Source organism: Drosophila erecta, unplaced genomic scaffold (genome assembly GCF_003286155.1).
Source record: "Drosophila erecta strain 14021-0224.00,06,07 unplaced genomic scaffold, DereRS2 tig00000021-arrow-pilon, whole genome shotgun sequence".
NCBI lineage: Eukaryota > Metazoa > Arthropoda > Insecta > Diptera > Drosophilidae > Drosophila > Drosophila erecta.
This window is the reverse complement of record NW_020825198.1, coordinates 17,005,471-17,022,201: the sequence shown is the minus strand read 5'-3', so window position 1 is coordinate 17,022,201 and position 16,731 is coordinate 17,005,471. Positions and strand designations below refer to the sequence as shown.

Here is a 16,731-nt window from a genome sequence, read left to right as displayed (position 1 = left end):
AAGCCAGAAAAACAAAGAAGCGTACGTGACTATCTCAAGCTGTCGATCCGCCATTGCCGCGCCCCCGCCCACGCCCTCAGAATGTGTGGCAATAAAACGTACATTTAAATTGTCACGAAGGAAGAGGGGGCGGGGCGGGGGCGGTGGAGCGGGAAAGCGGGAAGAGGACGGCAACCGCATCGCACGTGTAGCACACTCGTATTCGTATCATCAAATGAATATTCGCTTATTTGCATCTCTCTCGAGGTGTAAAAGATACTCCAACCCCATCGTACACCGGGGGAAAACTCTGAGGAGGTTTGAGTTTCCGGAGTTAGGATGTAAATTAAAATTAAAGTGTTAAGCAATTGAAATTTATTTTAAATTGTACTCCTTATGTGCAAAGAGATAATAGCTAATAATTAATTCATTGAAATAAATGCGCCTAATTTAATGAATTTAATGAATTGCATGAATCGTTTCGTTTCGTTTCAAACACGTATTTATAAATCGAAGGTTTGGGACTTAAGCATTTGTTTTAAGCACTTGAATGGTGGTTAAATATTAAAACCTTTTTCTCCCTCTGTTCCACACAAGCAAATGAGTCTCAGCTGCTGTTTTTTCAAAGACTGTGCATGTGCGACTGCGGATTGATGGCAGTTGGGTGGCTGGCTGATGGCTGACAAAATGAGTTTTCCAGTTATTTTCTTTTTTGCATGGCGAAAAGGGACAACTGGGGGCACCGGTGGGTTAACCTTTGATTCAACAGCTGGCTTTTAAATTAAGATTTCGCCCTGCTGCCAGCTTTGGCTTTGGGGGCCTCTTGTACAATTTCAGCAGCTGGAAATGAGAAAAGTTGCCCTGTTGGCGAGCGAAGTTTTCAGCTGAAAACTGGCTGGCCGCTTGCAAATTTCTTCGTCTTGGAGAGTTGTTTGCCGAGAGTTTTTGGCCCGCAGAACTTTCCTAGACTGGTAAATATGGCGTTTTTTGGGTGGGAGGGGAATCTAATTTCGAATGATTACGCAGCAGCCTTTCCGGCAAAACTACTTCAAGTGGAATTATGTTATTAGTTGGCCTTGGTCCGCATGCATCCTGCATTATCTGTATGTATCTTATCTTATGCACACGATGCCACCTCATCTGCATCTCCATCTGCAACTGCATCGGCATCGGCATTGGCGTCTAATGATATTGAATAAGCACTTGAAAAGCTCATATAAAGTAAACAATTGATTTCCATTACTTCGACGGGGAAATGGAGATGGGAAGCCAGAGGAGGCTTAGCAACTTGGCATTTGCTTAGCCACCGTTTACTTGCACATTTGCCTCCACTTCCTCGTTTTTTACCACAATTCTAAGCACTTTTCCTGCCCACTTGGCTGGCGGATATCTGGAGTCGCAGTGTGTGAGAGGAGCCAGTTTCTTGCGAGTTATTTTCATATTTGTTTAAAGTCTATTTACCGCAAGTTGACAGTGAAATATGCGAAACTAGCGCGTAGCCAAATAAGTGCGACAGTTTCCGGTTACAACTGTGGCAATGCCAATGTCTTGCGGGTAGCAGCAGGAGATTTTTCCTGGTCCGCAACGCTTTTCCCTCCGACATTTCCCCACGCTCCCCGCACCCCGCACCCCGTGAGTTTTGCTGAATTTTCTCCCCTTCGTCAGAGTTGCCTGCATGTCATTGCGGTTTGTTTGTTTGCTTGACTTGCGCCCGGGTAAGGATTTCATGTGCTTGAGCCGCCGAAGGACGGTGGCTGGGGATGGGAATGGGGATGGGGATGGGGCTTTCGGGAAGGGGTTTTCCAGAGGGGCTTTCCAGGGGGAGATGAGCCCGAACAGGACCAACCGCAGAGCTCTGTGTGTATGCGTCTGAGTGTGAGTGTGAGTGTGAGTGTTAGTGTGTTTGCGAACCTGTCTGTGCGGGCTGCCTGCCTGTCCGCATGACAATTTGTTGTGCATGAAATCTGCTGCTGCTGCTGCTGCTGGTGCTGCTGCTGCTGGTGCCCCATCCTGCATCCTTCTTATTTCTGCTTACTGGTGCAACGTTTTTTGCGCAATTTGCCAAAGCCATGCCAGGCACGAAGCAGATATGCAGAGCAGCTCGGAGCAGCCAGAAGGAAACCAGCGAACAGGACGAGCAGCAGCTCACGCTCCGACTCCGATTCCGAATTCGAATCCGACCACGACTGCAGCTGCACTGGGAGAATATGCGCAGCCAGACCATGTTGAATTACATTGTAATGTTTGAAAAAACTAGATTTTCAAACTGCTTGTAGAGATGCAACGGAGTGTGGTCATTCCATTGATGATTACCAGAGATTTGAGTTGCTATGTGCGCACCCACAAGATTTACGTTTCAATTTGCTTCTTCACCAGGCGCACCCTGTTTCTCTCAGTGGCTGGCTGTAGCCACAGTTAAGCTCGGTCCGGGCAAATAGTCTGGGCTGTGTAAACAAACGGTTATCCCTGCCGAGTCGCTCGCTTGCAAGACATATTAGATTTCCCTTCGCCGCTATATCTCCCGATGTCTATGGCCAAAGCCGAGTTTGTATGGGTAGTGGTAGTGGTAGTGGTAGTTGTAGCTGAGCCTAACCACTGAGACGGAAGTAATGTGTCTATCAAAGCATTAACAACGAGCCTGGCCAACGAAACGAAACGAAACCAAAACCAAAACGTCTTCGTTTCAAATAGAGTTTTTCGCATACCCTAATCGCAAGCAAAAGGGGTGCATCGTATTGATTTCCCATCGGTTTTGAGCTCAACCGAAGATAGGGCTTTATGGAAGGGTATTCCGATCCCAAACCTCGATTGACAGCTATGAAAAATGTGTATTGCATTGTTTTAGTTGGGTTTACGGCACAAGGATGGACGGACGAACGGATGGATGTATGGATGGATGGATGGTACTTGTTTGCCAAATGCCTTTTGCATTAAACGCCTTTATGCCAAATTGAACACAATTAAATTAGCTGCGGCCAAGGGATTAAGGTGGAAATTGCCATCGTTGTTGTGGTTGTTTCTGTTGCTGCTGCTGCTGCTGCTGCTTTCTATGTTTATGTATAACTAATTGGCTATGTAAATGGCAGCTGAGTGGTTGCCGTGTGTTTGTCGTGTGCATGTGTTTGTTCACCTACACACACGCATGCTGTTAATTACGAGTATAGGCAACCGCAGCTTATAGATGATTGGACCGGTTTAGAGTGGCTCGAAAGGTTATGGGGTGGCTCCTCCCCAACTCGGCTTTTTAGTTCAGTTTGGGCCTGCTGTTTGTCAAGTGGGCTGCGGCACATCATCCGCCCACATTGACATTTCGAGCAGCGTTGTCATGAAACCTTTTGCTAAGGATTATGCAAATCTGCCACTCATCGTGCACTCGCACTCACACTCACACTCACACTCGCACTCACACTGAAACACACAGCCAGCGCAGGCACACACACTCGTAGAGAAACACTGGCGTGCCTTCATTTACATTTACATTCAGCTAGCTGAAGATTTGCGCATCATAATTTATGCCCCTCAAGCCCCACATTTCCCCGAAAGAGACAGCTAGCCAGCCGAGAGCTTGGGGGAAAGAGAGAGGGCGAGTCACTTCATTCAGAACGCCTCAAAAATTGCCCGCAGTTATGACAGTCAGGTGAGCTCCGACAGAATCAGGAGCAGCCAGGACTCACTCGGATTCTTATTCACATTCACATTCACAGTTGGGCACTGCGAGAAATGCTACTCCCTTCCTAAATGTCCTTGAGTTTTGCAAAAATATGGCTTTGCTAATATCAATTCAGTTCTACTGCATTGAATATCTGTACAAATTAAATCATCACTTTAAGCTTGCTCATCTTTAAAATGTGTTTACCATTTTCGCAACAATAAAGGCAATTTTCCCTTGTAGCAATTAGTAATTCAGTAATCATCATCAATTACATTTAATTGAATCGATTTCCTTATATTTCAATACTAATTGCTTTTTTAAGGTATTTATGGTGCATTTTAGCAAACACCTTTGTATCATTACACAAGTTATTCGACAAGCGTTGGAACAATATTATCTTTCACACTAAATCTCGAGTGACCATTTGTTATTTTTTGCGACAGTGTGTTTTGGCTCTCGCTCGCTTGCCTTGCCATAATTAAATCATAAAAAATTGTTTTTTAATGAAATTAGTTGGGGTTTTTTCTGCGCTGCTGTTTTCGTTTTGGCTTTGCTTTGCATGATTTGTCATAATTAATACCGAAGTGGGTGGAAAACCGCAGGGAGAAGAAGGTTATCCGACATTTGAGTGGCCTGGCACCAACAGTGTTTCCCATTTTGCCCAGAAGATGGTGCACTTTTGGCCATTTGCCTGCCGGGCTGGTGATCGGGGGTTGGGGGTTGGGGTTAGAAGTTCGGGGTCCTGGCCCTCATAAAATGCTTATGAAAAGCGCTTAAATTTACTAACCTTTTGCGGTGCTGTGCTGTGCGGTGCGGTGCGGTGCGAGGAAAATCTGCAAATGCAAACACCGTAAACACCTTTAAGAGCCAGTCCAAAGGAGACCGGACTTGGCTGCCAGATCCTGATAGTTGGCTGGGCAATTTCCATGCGAAGGGACTTTACAAAATGTGTAGTTTATTTGCAATTTTTTAGCCAACGAGCTTTACGTTTCTGTTTTGACTCCCGCCCACTTTCCATCCCCTCCGAATGTGGAATTTTCGTTATCGCCCAGCTTGCAGCAGCAGCAGCAGCAGCAGCAGCTGCATCAGTTGCAATAAAATCAGTGGCCAAAGGTTGCAGCATCTGAGGTCAGCTGGGTGGCACTTTCCCACTTTTCCACCCCCCGCCCCGTTGCATGTGTGTGTGTTTGTTAAATAGAACATTTGCAGAGAAAACCTGCGCTGGAAAAATTTGAAATTCGCCCGTTGTGTTTTGCTTATCCTATTCGTTTTTTCCCTCAGTTCTAAGTTCTTTTGATTTGTTTTCGCATTTGGAAAATAGTTTTCTGATTTGCATTTAAAAGGGGATTTTTTGTGGGGCTTAAAGGGTCCTAGACGGCCTACAGGAAAAAAACAGCATACATATATTGGACTTACAAAAGGTGTTGCGGATAAAAATATTTAAGCATGGGCGACAAAATAAATATCATAGATTTCGAACAGGAAATCAATACCTATTCTGCTATTTGGTAAAATGAGAGAATAATTAACAATGAATTTTTAAGGGCATCTGACAGTGGCAGCCTTGCAACGCAAAATGAAAATGCAAATGCAGCCAGACAACTATGAAAACATTTGAATATAGTACTTGAAGAGATACAATAAACTGGAAATGCCTTTCGCAACAAAATGATATAAAAAGGTTTCCCTGGCAACACGAAATTGGCTGGCACAGCAGCGTCATAAATTTCTATCTCTTCTATCACATATATACTCGTATATTTTATATAGAATAGAATCGGGGAGCTGTTGTTGTGGGTGCTATAGCGTATACGCATGCAACTATTAATCATATTGAATGGCGCGCCCCGACTGGTCCGGCTAATCAATCTTGCCAGGAGCAATCTCTCCGCGCTCATCTCATCCAAAGCGGAAGAAAAATGGCCGCTAAAGTCATTAACGACTCGCTGGTCACCTGCCGCCAAAAATGGGGAACAGGGGAAGGTAGGGAAAGCCGCGAGGTGGGTAAACTAAGCCGCCGGTTGCCGTTTGGCTATTTTGTTTATGGACCTGGCGAAAATCTATGTGCACACCGCCGCTCCTGCTCTTTCGATTTTCCCTCGGCTTTCCCAGCTGCCCAATGAGGCGGCAGGCAAAAGCCAAAGGGGATTAGTTGTAATCAATAACTTGGCCAGAAGGGGGAGGAAATCTGGAAGGAAAACTGGTCTTGGGCTTCTGTTTTGTTTGCCTGTCGAAAGTTTCTCCGCACAGCTTATGGCCGGGCTTATACACTTGCAGCCAAGTTATTATTATAATTTCCTTTGCAATGCGGATTAATTGAAAAGTTTTCCATTAAGAACTCGCGCTTGGTTAAATCGCCAGCCGCCTATTGTTTCACCTTTCCCATAAAATATGTAATTCCTATATGTATATACATAGATTTGCGTGCCCCATAGTATCTTCACTATTTGATCGTTATGGATTTTGACAGTTGCGCCGGGCACGATGAAAATTACTTAAAAGCATTTCGTTACCCAGCGCTGATTTGATTGATGGCCGTTTATGGCTGCTTTCCTCTCACTCGTCATTATATTCGCATTATCAAGTGCTGTAGCTACAGATATACATATATTTATATGTAAATATGTATGTATAAAGGGGGCGGGGCAGTGGAGCATTGCAAATGGCAGTTGACGTCTTGCGGCGAGGAGCTGACAAAAAGTTGCGCCAATTTATGTCAATTATCGGAAGCTTTACCTGCGGAGTTGAGTTTCATTTGGGGCGGGGGTTGGGTTTTGGATGGGTTGTGGGAAATCGAGAAAATCGAAAATCCCCTCGAGAGCAGGCTGCGTAATTTGCTGGGGAAAACAAATAATGGCATTTTTAGCTGTTACCCGATACAGCTACTTGCTTTTTTCTTTTATTTTTCGTTTTTCATCACTCAAATTTGTCACCGGGTGACTGGGAAATTCGATAATGTTTAAGGGAGCAGGCTGGCATCCTTTTTTTTCAGCTGTGGGATATTGAAATGAAGTTTGAGTTATTGGGTTTAAGTATGGGTTGGGCATTGAATTTCTGAACTGTTCCTTGGTTCAATCTTGTGCTACCAGCTAATGTGTTTTTAAGGTCGACTATAAATAAATTTAGGACTGAACTGAATAGTATATACGATTTAATACTTGTATGGCTAAGCTCCCCCAGCACCAACAAATTTCTTATCCACCTAGCTGCAACCATTTAATGCTTAAACTCTACTCGACATGTGTTATCCTCTTGAAAAAATCCCCAGCCATGCGATAGCACATCGTTAATGAAAATCCGTGTTTGGGGCTTTTTTTGCGCTTCGACAGGATCGAGAGAGTCGCTCATTAAAATCGGCGGCGGGAAGGCAGAAAAGCGTCTAGCAAATCGATTTTCGTTTAGTATCGTAATCAACAACACGGGATTTTGGTGCTCGTGCTAAAAATTTGTTTTTTGCGCTATAACAAGTCTGGCAAAGCCCCCCGTTTCGGCCTTTTGCCCAACATGGCTGAATGGAGAACTTAAAGAGCACTCGAACGGCACTCAGCCGCAAACACATACACACACACACACTTGCAGCGGCACTCTCGATATGCATATGTGTGTGTGTGTTTTAAGTGGAGTTCCTCTTTTGGGGGCGGAGTGGAGTCCTGAGCCTTGCAGTACTTGTCAAGATTGAATTTGGTTCGAATTTTTTAGAGGTTTTTTCTCGCTCATTCACTGGCTTCGTATTTCTTTTTTTGGCGTTTTTATTGATCAAACAAAACATAGCAAGTGGCAGCCAGTGAAGGTGTCACTGCTTACGGCAAGAAAAAAAAAATAAAGAGAAAAATATATATACAAATCTACCCGTACATTGTATTTTGCCGAGGAAACACGCGCAGTGCGAATAGATTGCATGATTTGCTCCACTGCCTGTCATTCTGATTTTTTATGATTATTATTTTGCTACATTTCGCTTAGCATTTTGGCATGTGACTGGCTCCCCATTTGAAATAGTTAAGGATATACCAACGGGGGGAAAGCAGTTCTCTTCACTTACCGGACCAAACTGTTCGAAGTAACTTTTGACATCCTCCAGTGTGGTGGGCGCCGAGAGGCCGCCCACAAAGATTTTCTTCGTTCTCGTCACCATCTGCAAAGGAACCGAAAAGAACGAAGAACGGGTTAATATATATGGCAGGCGAGTAATGAGCGGAAAGGTTAAGTTGGGCGGTATTTAAATATGCATTTTATTCGGGACTTTACGCGGCTTTCTCCCAAAGTTATGACCCCTCCGATGGCCGGGTGCTCGGGGACTTGAGGCTTCGACCTTCGACCTCGCCCTTCTTTCTACCAAGTTCCTGTAACTTATGGCCACCAACTTTCGCCATGAGTCGTTCGGCCATTTTGTGCATTTTATGTACTACATGCATGGCCCTTATTCTCTTTCTCTCGCCTGCAAGTGTGTGAGTGCGGCTCAGAGCGAGTGTGTCTGTATGCGTGTGTGTGTGTGTGTGCAGCTGGCATTTTTAAGCTGACAGTTTCAAGTGCCAACTTTACGCAGTTAGCGCTGCAGAAGCAGCAGCCGTCGAGCACCCAGCTCCGAAAATGATGGCGAGACAAGGACGAGCAGCCTCAGGCTTGCATATGTAGCTGCACTCAGAGAAATGCCTTCCAAGCTCAAGAGTTCATTTCTCCCTGAAGATTTATAGTTTCAGAAACGTTTTGTATCTGTATCTTATGTTATTATGACAAAGTTGATCGACTAAGTATCTTTGTCCCTTCTTTTGATGTATAATTTACTCATGAGTAACTTGGCTTGCCTATTTAAAAAAGTCGAAAGGCCTTTCGCTCGCAATCTTTAAAACTGTGAAGGCGCGGGCAACGCGAAAGTTATCTCCCACCACAAATTTCGCCGCAGTGCATGCGTGTGTGTGTGTGCTAGCTGCTGGCTGTCATGGTGTGCGTGTGTGCGTGTGCGTGTAGTGCAACGCCAGCCTTTTTAGCCAGCAGGCAAGCGTAAACTGTTAACGTTAAGTGACGGCAGTTAAGGCACAGTGGGCCCATCGCAGAGCCACACCAATTTTAATTTGTATAATTTTTAAAAAATTACCCACAAGCTAAGTAAACCCCAGAGACCTCGGCTAAGTTCAGAGGCTGTCACGGTTGGCTGGGAAAATCCAAGGGGGCGTTGTTCTCGACAGGACCAGCGGAGGAGCAGGCGGATCAGGGGGAGCAGGAGGAGCAGGGGGAGCAGGCGGAGCAGGAGGTGCGGGGCCCACGGTTCGAGGGACCCTCGAATAAACCGGATGAAGCTGATGACGCTGATTGCACTGACGCTTGCAAGCTGCAATTTATGAGCACGGCACAGACAACGGGGATGAAGCCCCCACTCGCAGCCCACATCCTTCCAGCACCAGCCCCAACCCCACCCCCCTTATAAAGGGGGTGCTGGCGATGTGGGATATGTCCGTTAAGGAAGCTAACGATATGTAACAGCGGTGCTGATGTTTCTGCAGTGCCAGCAGTAAAATTCATACAATGTCGTAAAATTAAAACACTTGTGCTGTCGCACTCACTCGCGCACATAGATACATAGGAGAAGGAGCGAGGGGAGGTTTAGATGTTGCTACAAAGTTGGTCGTGCAGCTTTTGGCAAGGCAAATCGCTTTGGCCCAGAGTCCCGTCTTCTTGCTCAGCTCCTGGCTTCTGTTTTCGGTCTCCTTCTTCCTGTCGCTTTTAGTTTTTCCTCCTCCTGTTTTTCGTTTTTCTTTCTTTTTTTTTTTGTGTCTGTGCTGCACTTTAGCCAGGTTGAGTTAGCAGTGGGACTTGTGGTCGGTCGGGTTGGGGTGGCGGGGTAGCTGGGTGGTGCTGCACTCCGCGGGCGTTCCCTCTAACAATTTGCAAGGGCAAAAAAGACCTGAAATCAAGTTGAGAGTGTGCTGCAAGAAAGTAACTGTAACAACATGACGTCCGAGACAACGTTGAAGCCGGCACCACCCCATTAGGCCAGAATAACCCCCCTCGATGCGGCGCCCATGCTGCTCATCATCACCAGCCTCAAAATGGGCACAGAAATTGCAGCGTTGTTAAAAAGCGATTCAAACTGCAGTGGCCAGCACTTTGAGTGTGGTCTGTGCACTGACAGAAAATTGCTGTTTGATGCCTTCAGTGATTTCAGCCACTTAAAGGCATCAACTTTAAACATGGAAATAAATAGTATTGCATGGGACATCAACTAATAAAAACTTGTTATCTTCTATTACGCACAGAGTGCTCTCTCCTGAATAATTCTAGCTGTCACGTTGTCAAATCTAAAAGATGTTTGACCATCTATTGTGGTCAAAAGTGGTTTTCCCTGTGCAGTTACAGACTCCCACTTAGCAGTCGACCACAACGCACTTTGGCTGCACTAATCACTCCCAGAATGGAGCTACTTAAACTAATAAACTGGGGACGGGAGTTTGATTGCTCGGCCAATGTCGGCAATGTCATCATCAAATATAAATGAACCAGTTCGGGAACACGCCCAGTACTGATAGCGGGGCATGAATCAAAAACAAAACACACCCAAAAGCGAACCAAACGCGACCTCAAGACAAATACACATGCGGCTACGGGGAAACACGGATATCCAGGCTACAAGGATACGCAGATACTGAGATACTCAGATACTCGGATACAAATGGCACCACACACGCATACTAACGAAGTGACACGGCATTTTAACGGCCGCCGCAGCGGAGCACAGATTAGGAATGTCAATATTAGCCACAAGGACTGCGATGAGCCGCCGGATGTCCTGCGGGGATGAAGGTGGCTTCGGGTCGAGTGGGTGGGGCCAACAACTGGCACAATGTTTGGCCATGGCCATGTCTTTTTGGCCGGGTAATGCCGAAAATTTGACAAATGACGTCAGGAGTGGGCGTGATCAAGCGGTGGGCGTGCCAGCCAAATGGCGAGTAGGGAATGGGGAGGGGCAAAGGACACACGGAAGCGCAAGTGGGCGGAGCGGTTACAATGCAGTTGACAAGATAGTCGCCCACTGGATGGATGTCTAATGTGGAACAGACGCGACAGTGACAACCAAACTGTTGTCCACTGAAAAGGAGTACATTTAAAAAGAACACTTGCAATCTGGAGCTGCACGCTGGTTAGGAAATGTATAAAATACTATATTTACAAAAGCATTAATTATTTTTTAGCTCGGCTTACACTTAGCACTCACATAAGTTGATTGGAAAATGGATTATCCGTATGACTTATGAAACCTAGCAGGTGAATCTATAACATAGATATAATCAATTACATTTTTTCTCCGCAATTTAATTGATTGATTTTGTGATTTTAAGCAAGTTGAAAGTAAGAATTACGGAGTTGTTTCATTGCCTTCCAGTTGTTTAATTAAATTTGTCTTGTTGCGTTGGCTTTTCAATTACATTTAATCGATTTGCATGAAAACAAAAGATGAGCACGAAGAAATAACCCTCAAACAAGCAAAATAAGAGGCAATCAATCAATTCAACACCTATTTTATTACTTAATAAAAAGATTTACGCCTTTCTTCTAGCTCTGTGGATTTTAATGAGGCGTAGCATATAAATAGGAAAGTACAATAAAAACGACACTTTATCACGGCCTTTCATCGATACGCAAGATGGTTGACAAGTCGCATGCATATTTCATTCTGACAGAGATGCTTTATCGATAGCCCCGACTTATCCGGAATGTGCTCATCTTACTCGAGGTTCCTGGGATGGGGATGAAAAGCGATGCCGACATGGCCATCATCTCCATCATCTCCCGGGCTGAGAAGCCGATGTCTGTTATGTTAGTGGGAAAGGCCAAATCAATTTAACACTTTCAACTAAATTATTCATTTTGCATAATAATTTTCAAATCTGTCAAAAATGTACACACATACACAGCCGTACAAAGATACACAGGATACAGGATTTTCGAGGCGTCTGCACTTTCACACGCTCCGCCATGGGGGCGTGGCGTTTTCGGGGGCGGCGGCGGCGGCGGTGGCGCTTGCGGAACGCTTCCCAAAAAGCACTCAAATAATTCCCGGGCGTAAGCTAAACCAGCGCAAAGTTGCCGAGAGCTCACAACAATGGCAAACGGAAATCGGGTGAGGGGTTTTCTCTGCCAGGCAATGAAATCGAGGGGTTGTTCTTGCGGGCAGCTGAGGGTAGTGGGGGGAGGGCGGTGGGGTAAGAGGATAGGGGTTTGGGAAAATGGAAAACCCTTTAACCGTGCGTAGGCTCCGCCGCCGTTCGCCAAGCGTTGCAAATTCTGTTAAGCGAAAATTTCATCAACGGGGCAGAATTTTCATTCGCTATTCAGACTTTTGCCCCACCTGCCCTGCTCCGCTCCCTTCCATCACCATCGGCATCGCCATCGCCATCGTTCGTTGTCAAAATGAAAGGAAAATGTCTCATAAATCCTTTTAATATTAAATGAGCTCGTTCTACGCGACGGGCTGGGCCCAACCCGCGAAAAGCGTGAGGGAAAATGGTGGAAATTCGGGCAACGCACACACTTAAAATTATGTGGCTAATGGGAGCAACTTGCCTGGAAATTGCGCGCGGAACTGCGGAGATATCTCGAATCGGCGACACATGTTCAGCGGAAAAAGCAGGGAAATTCGGGGAAAAGCGGGAAAAACCAAGGGACCGGGGCACTCTGCCAATTGTCATTAAATGTAATTTTTAAACCTGTTAGCGCATGTGTGCCATAAAATGTGAGGTTAAAAAGGGTTTTTCTTTCGGGCCTCCCTAGGATGTCCTTTTTTCGGTGCGCTGCCATTTGGTTTTATTGTGAAATTAGTCGGCAAAAGCGGGTTTATTAAAGTTTGCCCTGAAATTCCTGATGCGTTGCCTGAATTTTGAGCCCGGGTGGCGAAGGGTTAAGGGGTGATTTTCAACGACAACAATTTGTAACATTTGCCGCACTTCCCGCAAGAATTTTGGCCGCCAGGGGTTTGGGTGGACGAAAAAAAATCGACATAGCCGGAAATCGGGATTGGTTGTAGCCCACTCGAAAAAAAAGAGCTCCAGCATCATTCAAAGTGACAAATTATCCATGCAAATTTTATACAAAATAAAAGGGGAGACCCACAAAGCGCCCGCCGCCGTGGGAAAAAGTGTTGCATACTTATGAGTGTTGGCAAAGAGCTCCGGCATGAAATGTGAGCATTGATAGAAAGTTTGACAAATGCCAAAGGATGCCATTTCAGGATAAGAGCCATGACGGAGATGGAGCAAAATATATGTAGGCTGCTTATTCAAGCATTATCGTTGTTCATTTCCTTTTACACTTTGCAAAATGAAATGAATGATTCTGCCGCTTATCCCGTGGGAGTTTCTTCAGATTCGACCTCGCATATGTTTGGCTCCAAATTGCAAGAGATACTTATTACTGCTGATAAATGGTAATTGCATACTGAACTATGCTGTGATTTTGATCCTTATTAAACCAACGCTTTCTAGTTTCTGAATTGCACAACACTATCTGAAATCACAATCAAAATATCCCAGCACTATTTTCGCATCAAAGTATTATATTATATTGATCCTAAAAATCGATGTTCCTGCAGTGCACGCTTGTAGTTATGTATAATTCAATATGCTCCATCAATGCCGAATTTCGGGTTCTCGGCTTTCTGTTTTTGTCTGGCTTTCAATTAAAATGACCATAATCACACACAGTCACAGACAGGACTCACCCACACCCTCTACCATGCACACACTCACTCTCGCACACACACACACACACACACACATGTGGCCCTGATCCCAGTGCGTTGAGCCCAAACAAAATTTGTGCAATTTCCGTTACTAATACTTTTTGGTCAATTTCCTTCGAATTTGCTTGGCCAGTCGATCCGGCTGGACAAAAAGCGATAGTTCGTTCGTCTTCCTTGTTGATTTATTGCCCTGACAGAAGGAAGTCCCATCCTCCGTTCGGTCCTTAATTTCGTTGATATTTATGCGGCAAATGTCCCTGCGAACGTAGCCAATAAACACGTTCCTGCTGTCACTGACAAGGGATAATGGGCCTGGTTCATAGAGAAATCAGCATTTGAATATGCCCCAGGGACGAGGATTGAGAGTCCGAGAGTGAGGACGGCCCTTCAAAGGGAATGCAAATTCCGAGCAAAGTCCTGCTTTTTGTCCGGCTTTAACTTTTAAATCAAATGAAATATATGGCCGGCACATAAATACATTTTCGTAGATTGATGTCGAAGAGTTAAGTTCCACAACCAAACTGAACCGAACCGAACTGAACCGATCCGAGCTGAGCTGAGCTGAGTTGGCATTTTAATGAGCTCCATAATGCGACGAGGCAACAAAACTAAAATGGCGCATCGCTCACAAATCGGCGGCGAGTGGGTGGCAAAAAGGATGGCAAAAGCAAGGGCAAGAGAGTCCTGGCAAGTCACCTTATTTATGCATAACAATAATGAATATTATACAACAAGCCCGAAATGTAATTCTGTGTAATTAATTATTAATTTATGCGCATACATTTAACTCACACGCATTGTCGTCGACAGCAGGAGCAAAGGCAACGGCAGGACCAGGACACATGTGTGCCTCTCCGACTCAATCCCTTCGCTTTCTCCTCTCTCTTCGACTGTGCGACTGTGTGTGTGTGAGTGTGTGTGTCTGTGTGTGTGTTTGGCATTGGCATCCTGGCACAATGGCGGCTGGCGGATACGGAAACTGTTTTGCTGCCGTTGATGCCGATGCCATAGAGAAGCCCCGGCCATTGTAGTTGCCGATGCCGGGCTTACCCATTAATTGGTGCTATTTATGGCTTGATTGGTTTTAAACATATTCAAGTTTGCATTCAAATGTACCCTGCTTGGCAATATTTACCATTTTTAAAATATTTATAAGATTACCTTTGTAAAATAATGCCTTGTTTATGCCGATTTGTATATTTTTTTGACTTAACTTGAGCTTTACTTTTTATATTTATATTGCTTTTTTTGAATAACTTTTGATTTTCTTTATTTTTACCTTCATTTATTCCGAACTCTTATGTTAGCTAGTTTTACCCAGAGCATGTCCTGTTCGAGCTAGCCACCTGCATATCCTTTAATGCCGCTGCAGCAGCACTAACGACTAACGACCAACAAAGTCGTTCCCGATGCTGGTCGCATGTTGCTGCCTCTGCCGCTCTAATGTTAAGTTGAATTGTCATTAAAATTGTCGTCCATAATTTCGACATTAAATACACACACAGGCGGGCGCACACACACCACCAGCTAAGCCTGCTACCAAGCGGCTATATGTATGTATGCATGTAAATGGTGCGGCTGGCCCCTCGATGTATGCAACACTTTTGGCTTGGCGAGCAGAGCATAAATGCTTGCCTCTGCTTAAGCAGATGTGTGAGTGAGAGTGCGCCTGCTGGTTGTGTGTGTGTGTGTGTGTGCGGAGCGTGGTTAAAAAGTGCCAACGCAGCATGTTTTCAACATTGTTTAAATTTATATGGTAGACAAGCGAGCACACACACTTTGGCACACTCGAAGGACGTGGATGGGACACCCAGGACAGCCGCAACTTGTACTTAAAGTTTTAAATTTGCATAACACAGCAAAGGAGCAAGAGGTATAGAGCTCGGAGTATAGAGCAAGGAGCAAGGAGTCAAGGAGGGTCAGCCGAGGATATTCTAGTCCTGGCTCTCTTACGTAATTGCCGGGCTCATAAACTCCAGGACCAATCATCATTAGGCGCTCGGTCATTACATAATTATCGCAATCACAACTTGCAGGTAATTGAAATTGTGTGTGGTGTCCATTCGGAGTCAATTTCGATAAAGTTTCCCTCAATTCCGATTCCGGTCCGTACACTGGCTTCCATTTAACGCTAATCACTTGCAGTCACACACAGCGAGCCCGAAACTCACTTTGAGCCAAATAATTTGTCTTTCTATTTCCGCTTAATGGCCGCTGGGCGGGGGTGTTGGGCAAAACCTTTCTTGCTTTCCGGCGTTATAGATTGTTTTTGGCCAAGGTCAAAAGCGGGCCACTCGGGGCGGGCTAGGTGACGGTTTTGCTTAATTAGAACATTCATTAATCAAATCAAAACCATTTGCCACCCCGGGCTTAGGCCTAGCCGGGCCAGGAAAAACCAGGCCAGACAATGAGGAAAAGCGCCCGGCGAGAGCGAAAAAAGGAAACTTTTGGCGAATGGCGGCCAGGCACGCACAGGGCACAGAAGAACTGGCTAAAAGGAGGAGAGTGGCAAATAAATTCGGTCGCACAGAAAAACGACAAGCGGCATAACAAAGCGCACAGATTCAGCAAAAGGACGCAAAATAACGGAGCCACAGGATGAGCCAACGTAATACAACAAAGGACGAGAAACGGAAAAATGCGACCATTAAAACACATTTGTATATCTATTTTTGGGGCGAAACCAGCTCAACCTCAAACTTCAGAGCGGCGGGCGGTCCGCGAATGCCGCAAAACCCCGGAACCCCGAAACCCCAAAAACCCGAAACTCTAACCGAAACCAAAAGATACTCGTACAGGAACGGCGAAATGGAAGACCAACAATGGCCAGCACACAAATACTTAAAACTACTTTAATTTATGGCACACGCATTTCTGCGTTTAGCTCAGCCCCTTTCCCGTTCATTTCCGTTACTATTCATGAGAGTGGATCGGATTGGGAGGGGGGCGGTGGCGGTTGCTTCCGAGGTCGGAGGCCAAAGCAATCAGTCAGCAAACAACACGGCTTTGAGCCCTGCCTTTAGTCGCTCTTTCAAAGGATACGCTCTCTAATAAGTCGCCCAAAGGAACGCACCAATTCAAAGGCATCTCGAGGCGAGTGTTGCGAGTTTCCCTCCATTTCCATCAAATTTATAAGTGCAGACCCGCCGCATATATGACCCAGCCAGTTATCAGCGTACGTGGCTGAGATTTGGCCGGGAAATTAATGAGAAATCATAAATCAGAAGATAATTGGAGAGCCCTGGCGGCCCGAAAAGCCTTTCTTTTCGGCTTTTTTCCAGCGGCTCCAGCGACGGGCTAACAAAGTCAAAGCGATATCGTCAGTCACTCTGCTTGCCTTCGCTGCAGTCAGTTGCACCCGCCTCAG

At 45.5% G+C, this 16,731-nt stretch overlaps 1 protein-coding gene across 8 annotated transcripts in view; it reads right to left on the bottom strand.

Moving 5' to 3' along the window:
* The window catches only part of LOC6543693 (RNA-binding protein Musashi homolog Rbp6), a 165,849-nt gene that overhangs the window by 46,099 nt on the left and 103,019 nt on the right, over nucleotides 1–16,731 (bottom strand). For all 8 annotated transcript variants that reach the window (XM_015158528.2, XM_026976626.1, XM_026976627.1 and 5 more), the window contains one exon: nucleotides 7,674–7,766. In XM_015158528.2, coding sequence (XP_015014014.1) covers nucleotides 7,674–7,766 — 93 coding nt within the window. The remainder of the gene's footprint in view (nucleotides 1–7,673; nucleotides 7,767–16,731) is intronic.